Source organism: Numenius arquata, chromosome 22 (genome assembly GCF_964106895.1).
Source record: "Numenius arquata chromosome 22, bNumArq3.hap1.1, whole genome shotgun sequence".
NCBI classification, from domain to species: Eukaryota; Metazoa; Chordata; class Aves; order Charadriiformes; family Scolopacidae; genus Numenius; species Numenius arquata.
In genome coordinates this window covers 6,709,491-6,715,490 of record NC_133597.1, presented here as the reverse complement: position 1 = coordinate 6,715,490, position 6,000 = coordinate 6,709,491, and the positions used below count along the sequence as shown (strand labels likewise).

General features: G+C 57.9%; 1 protein-coding gene across 1 annotated transcript in view; it reads right to left on the bottom strand.

The window, feature by feature from the left end:
* Positions 1-1,334: 1,334 nt before the first annotated feature.
* Positions 1,335-6,000, bottom strand: part of ARHGAP32 (Rho GTPase activating protein 32) — a 165,927-nt gene continuing 161,261 nt past the window's right edge. The window contains exons 23-24 of the mRNA XM_074162520.1: positions 4,487-5,394; positions 1,335-3,587 (exon numbers count right to left, since the gene is read on the bottom strand). Of these exons, the coding sequence (XP_074018621.1) occupies positions 1,335-3,587; positions 4,487-5,394 (3,161 nt within the window). The remainder of the gene's footprint in view (positions 3,588-4,486; positions 5,395-6,000) is intronic.

Here is a 6,000-nt window from a genome sequence, read left to right as displayed (position 1 = left end):
GGAACTATTTCAGGTTAACTGCTCCCAATGTGCCGCAGCTTCGCAGGGAGCCCCTCGCCACCGCACAGCCTAAAGGCTACGGAAAGCCCTGTCCTGTAGCCCTTATTTTAAGGTCAACAGGAGCATTCCCTGATGGAAGAGCTGCAGGATGTGGTCCAGGGCGAGCAGCTGGTCATGCAGTAACTTGGCACCTACAGGGTCCCTCCCAGCTGATAAGTTGGGCTCCAATTTACAAGCTGGACATAATGCTATAGAGATCTATTTATTTTTTTTTTTAATTTTTATAGTACTTCTTTATTTTGTGGCGAGATGCTACTGTCTGGCCAGCCACAACATGGTATTAAATCGTCTGGACTGTAGACAGCCTAGCAGTAAAGAGGAATTGGCATGAAATGGGTGTGCTGTTCCCAACTCTGTGTGTACAGTTTGGTGTCTTTTTGAGGTTTTTGATTTTTTTTTTTTTTTTTTTTTTTTCCTTTTGGTATGAGAAACACAAACCTGCCCTACTTGGCTTCCATAGCTGACCTCTGCTTACAATAGAGAAATGGAAGGTAATTAGATTTCTTGTAGTCAGAAGCAGCTTGTTAAGCAAGCAATTGAGAAAGTGCCTTGTATTTTGAACTTGCTTCAGAGCCTACTCCACAGGCTCGAAGTCAAAACAGGCTCCCACCCACCTCAAAGCAGCTGAAGTGGATCCCCTGCTCCAAAGCAGCAATTTTCCAGGGAGAGGCAGGACCTCGGCGTCTATCAAGAAGAAAATACTTGGGAAGTCTTTTCCCCCCCTCCCAGCTTTTAGCCCGCTCTTGCTGCGTAACCTCCGGGGGGGGGGCAGAACAGTGGTTCTCCCATGGAATGTCATGGAGACCCTTTTCTTGGAAGGTAGTGGTGGTGGGGGTGACTTGCTGCAGAGGGGGAACAGCCGCACGCACGGTCCATCGTGCACAGGGACCGTGGTGGTGGGGAAGCGGTGGGAACTGCCCCTGCCAAATCCGGGGGAGGAAAAGCTTCTTTTCCTTCCCTCCCTGCCCCAACAGCATCTCTATCGGCTCTGCCCGGCCTCTCTGGCAACATCCGTGTGCCAACAGCCTGCCCCATGGGTCCAGTTGTCTCAAAACTACATGGAAAAGCTAAATCTCTACTACATAAAAACAGAGAGTGGTGGGCTGGGAGGGGTGGGGTGGAGGTGGGTTTGCTTTGCTCATCGGGGCAGGGTTGGGGGTGGCTTTTTTGTGGGTTTTTTTGTTTTTTTTTTCCATCACTGAAAAAATAAAACAGTCCACTGTCCAGCAGAGGCTGCTTAGACTCTATCCCTCCTTCCCCCCCCCAACACCAGCTCACTCAACGTGGACCTCTGTTTCAGGCCTCTGCAAACACAGCTCCGTGGGGAGGAAGGCTCCCTGGCCCAGGGCCGTGGCGTAAGTTCTACTGTGCACGTGGGTAAAACTGGGGGGCACGAACCCCCCTCCTCCGACGTAGCCCCCTCTTTGGTGCTGAGGCATGGTATGGTAATCCTCCAAATTATCGTACTGGGACACCACAGTCATAGTGCTTTGGCGTTTCCCCAGGGTTTGGTAGGGGTAGAGGAGGGCAGAGTCCCGCTCCATGGGCTCGGGGTGCTGCATTCTCAGGCTGTGGCTCCGTTCGGGCTTGGGGGGCGGCGCCATGGCAGGGGCGGCGTGGTCCTCTTCCTTGTAGCAGTCCCTGGAGTGTTTCTCCATGGCTGCGGCCGGCCTGGCTCGAGACCTCTCCAAATCCGGCCTCTCCTCTGCCAACCTCACCTCCTTGTGGTTCAGTCTCAGGGTCTCCTGGTTCGCCGGGATGTATTTCCCGCCCGAGTGCTGGTAAGCCATGGGCTCGGAGGGCTCCGGGCCGCCTTTGGGCCTGTAGTCGGGATAAGGGGGCCCGTTTTTGGCTTCGGAAGGCTGCCTATGGCTCGCTTCCTGCTGCGAGTGCGTCCTGTGCTCGGCTGTGCCGCAGCCCGGCTCGTGCGGCTTCCTGCTGCGGATGCTGCTCTGCTTCTGGGGCAGGGAGGGCTTCTCGGGCTGCCCGTTGCCGTAGGGCCCGTGGTAGTGGGGTCTCTCCAGCTCGGGCTCGGGGTGCTGCGTGTAGTAACGGTCCTCCCCCTCGGGCGTAGCTGCTTTGGCCGGGTACCTCCCCTCCTTCCCCTCTGCCACGGTCAGGAGGCCGGTTTTCCCGGGATCGGATTTGCTGCGCAAGTGAATCACGTCCAGTCCTCCCAGTTCCTCCTGCAGCAGCGGGGCCACGTTGTCGTACTGGGACATCACCGGCCCTTTCACCTTCTGGCGCGTGCGGCTCTCCCGGCGAATAGACTGCATGCGGTACTTCTCCATGTCCTCCAGGTCCCAGGACATGTACATGTGCTTGATGTCCGGGGCGGGAGGCACGTCCCGGCTGATGAAGCTGTGCTCTTTGCCGGCCAGGTGGCCCATGAGGCCCCCCCGGGGGTACGCGGACAGGCTGGGATAGCGGTAGAGGCCCTTGCTCTGCAGGCGGGAGGTGTAGGATGGGAACTCTCGGCTGGGCAGGGGGTGGAAGGGCCGGACCCGCACCGTGCTGTAGGGGTCCAGGTCGTAAAAGCTCCCGTCGGCCGCGGTGTAGTAGGAGGATCCGGAGGAGCTGGAGTAGGGACTGTACCGGTAATGGACCCGTCCGTTCTCGAAGTAGGGCTGCAGCTGGGTGACGTGGTAGTCGGAGTGGGGCTGGTATGGCTTGTACTGGTAGAGGGGCCGCGGGCAGAAGACGGGCTCGTCGTCCGGGGGCACCTCTGTCCGGGAGATGGGGACGGAGCGGATGGCGGAGGCAGCGGGGGTGGGGACGTGCAGCGACTGAACCCTGCGGATGGTGGGGTAGGGGGGGGCCTCCTCGGCGTAGCTGGCGTTACGCAGGCCCGTCGGGCTGACGGAGGACACAAACTCCGTCCGGCTGCGAGGCTTGGAGTGCAGGGCCGCCGTGCTCTTCCCTTGGGTGGTGTAGGTGTTGTAGCGCGTGCCGGCGGCAGCGGGTGTCTCCGAGCGAGGGGGGTAGGCTTGGTGCTGCTCGGGCTGTTTGTGGTAGGAGACGTGGGGAGGAACGCTCTCGGGCCTGTACTGGTGGATGGAGGCCGGCTTGTGGTGCAGGTAGCCGTCCGGCCCCGAGGGCTCGGGGATGCTCTCCGGCTTGGGATGCGGCACGTAGACGGACTGCAGGGAGGCGTGCTTGGGCGGGGGGGGCGGTGGTGGCGGCAGCAGGGCTTCCTCCACGGAGGAGGCCAGCATGGAGGAGGACAGGAAGGCGTGATAGTTGGAGTTGTTGATGGCGTCCGCGTTGTTGGAGTGCATGGCGGCGGCGATTTTGCTCTCCAGCGTTCTCACGGGCGGGACGGGGGGTGTGAAGCTGTAGGAGGAGTGAGCGGGGACGGACTCGGAGCGCAGGTGCAGCGGGGGAGCCCTCGGAGTCTCCCGAGGCTTCTCCAAATGGCTCTGGTGGCCCGTGGGCACAGAGGAGGAGCAGCGGGCGGTAGAACTGCTTTCGGGGACAAAACCAGGCGTGGGCTCAGGTGGCTTTTCAGGTGCAGTCGCGCCCCATACCTAGAGGGAAGAGACCAGTAGAAGTTAGAGGCAAAGCACCTTCCCCCCCCCAGATCTGTAGTTAAAGTATCACGGATGCTTGTACGGGTGTGCGGTTTCTCTGTGCCCGGTTTCTGTCTGCCGTAGCAGAGGAGATGTGCAGGGTCCCTCCCGCAGCGAGGGCAGCGTGGTGCCCCTGGGACACTTTGGGACCCGTCACAAATGGCAGCCGAGGGGCTTGAGAGGGCTCCCTCTGCAAACGTCAAACCGGGGAGAGGGGAGGAGGTGGGCGTCTCTTTATAGCAACAGGTTAAAACTCTTACACAGTCGCCACAGCGTTTTCTTAGGCGGTCTGCTTATAAACGTACTTGTCTTAATGAAAGTGTACCTGGAATTAACCCCTCACGCCCTGCTGAGCAGATCAAGTGGTGTGAAACGGCAGAAATCCCTTCCTTAAATGTGGCTACGGCGCTTGAGACAGGCTGCGGGGGTGAGTGATTCGGGGGCAGTTTGGGCTCCTGAGCAAACAATTCCATGTCTAAGTCACCCCAGGAATCTGACCTGCTTGGTTAGAGAGGATGTCGGAAGGGGACACTGTCAGCCCCAGCGAAGGGAGGGTGCAAAAACTCCTACTTGTCTCTGAGCACTTCTAAACTAACATCCCTATGTCACCCCAGTACATACTTTTTTTCCCCAAAACCAAGGACAGCGGGAATATCGGGATGTTCCATTAGGAAATTCCACCCTGCTTTGCTGTCAGGCTGTGGCTGTGTCACACACGTGTCGTTTCCAGTCACCTGGGAATCCCCAGCCCCTTGCTGTTTGGATTTGGAACGAGTCTCCCCGCGCTCAGCCTCCTACAATCATGGATTAACCGGGCACGGACACCGCGCCGGGGCGGCACGTCCACGTCCACGTACCTGGCTGGAACCGCTGGAAGCTTTGGCGGTGGCCGCTGGCACTTGTCCCATGGCTGACTGGTGATCTGGCCTGGGCGACGGGACGGGCTGGCCGGCTGTGAGCGTGCGGGGGGCGGCTGGAAGGGTGACGTCCCCCGGGGCGGTGGTGGGACCCGCTGGCCCGCGGCCGGGCTCGGGCGCCGTGCTCTGGATGGTGGTTAAATACGGCACGGGGGCCGGGGTGCTTTTCTCCCCGGCAGGTAGGACGGGAGGAGCCTGCGGTTTGTCATCGGCTGTGCAGATGGGAAGGTGGTGCTTGTCCCCAGACACGCATGGGCGCTGGTGGGGCTTATCTAGAGAGAGGTCTGGTGTGGGAGGCTCCCAGTCAGGCAGTGCCCCTGGAGTGTGGTGGGGTGGGTGCTCCCAGTCCCCAGCGTGGCAGGGGAAGTGATCTTTGTCCCCCGCTTTACCCGGATGGAAGCTGGGCTGCTCCTGCTCTGCATCTCTGCTACCAGGCATGTCCCCGGGCGTGCCGGGGTGGAGAGGTGGGGGGTCCCGGTTTCCAGGTGCACCCGGTGGGTGGTTCTGCTCCCCGGGTGCGCTGCTACCTTGGAAATCCTGCTCTACTGGTGCACCAGTCTGGAAGTGGAGCCGGTTCTCGGGCAGACTGGTGTACAGGTGGAGCTTGTCTGGAGCACCAGCAGAGAGATGGAGCTTTTCTAGAGCTGTGCCAGCTTCAGTCTCTCCGTAATTTGTGCTTTCAGAGTGAGCATCTCCTGGCCTTTTCTGAGACTGAGCGGACGCTTGCTGTGCGGACTCGGCTAACGCTAGGGCTAGCATGCGCGCTGCGTTTTTCGGAGGAGGAGGAGGGATAAGAGACACAGAACTGACGGGAACAGGATCCTGGGGGGAGTCGAGGGCAACTGCTCCTAATGGGGGGAAAATTGAGAGAGAGAGTGATTTTATGTTACCCAATAAGGAGAGTGACCTAACCTTAACGACCGTTATAAAAAAATAGATGCTCTCCACACTTTCACAGTGGCAATTCCTTCTGATGTGAAACACTATCATCTTCTGTCTCACATGCAAACGCTGCTCGATAGCACAGCAGTTCATCACAAAAAGGAAAAAAAAAAAAAACCACACAAGAGATTGTCTAAAGGCTTCCTCTTGCATTTCTAGAGAGGTAGGAAGTAGGTAGCAGAGAATGAGATACCCTTACACAATTTTGATCATAAGGTTTTAGACGAAAAGGTCCCTTCTTCGAGTGTTGGCAGATTTTTTTAATTTAAAAAAGAAAAGTCTTAGATGATCTATTGGCTGAAATGATTTAGAAGGACATGCTATAGATTTTCACGCATGACAGGATGGGGGAGAAAAAAAAGCGGTATACATATGGAAAATTATCTGAGATTCGTGTGATGAAGGGAGAAGGCAGAGGTTCAGACCTTACTGATCTGCACAGCCCTGCAAGACACTCGTGATCAGAACCGACGGGCAATCCCCTCTCCGAAAAGGCACGCAGAGGAGGGCGT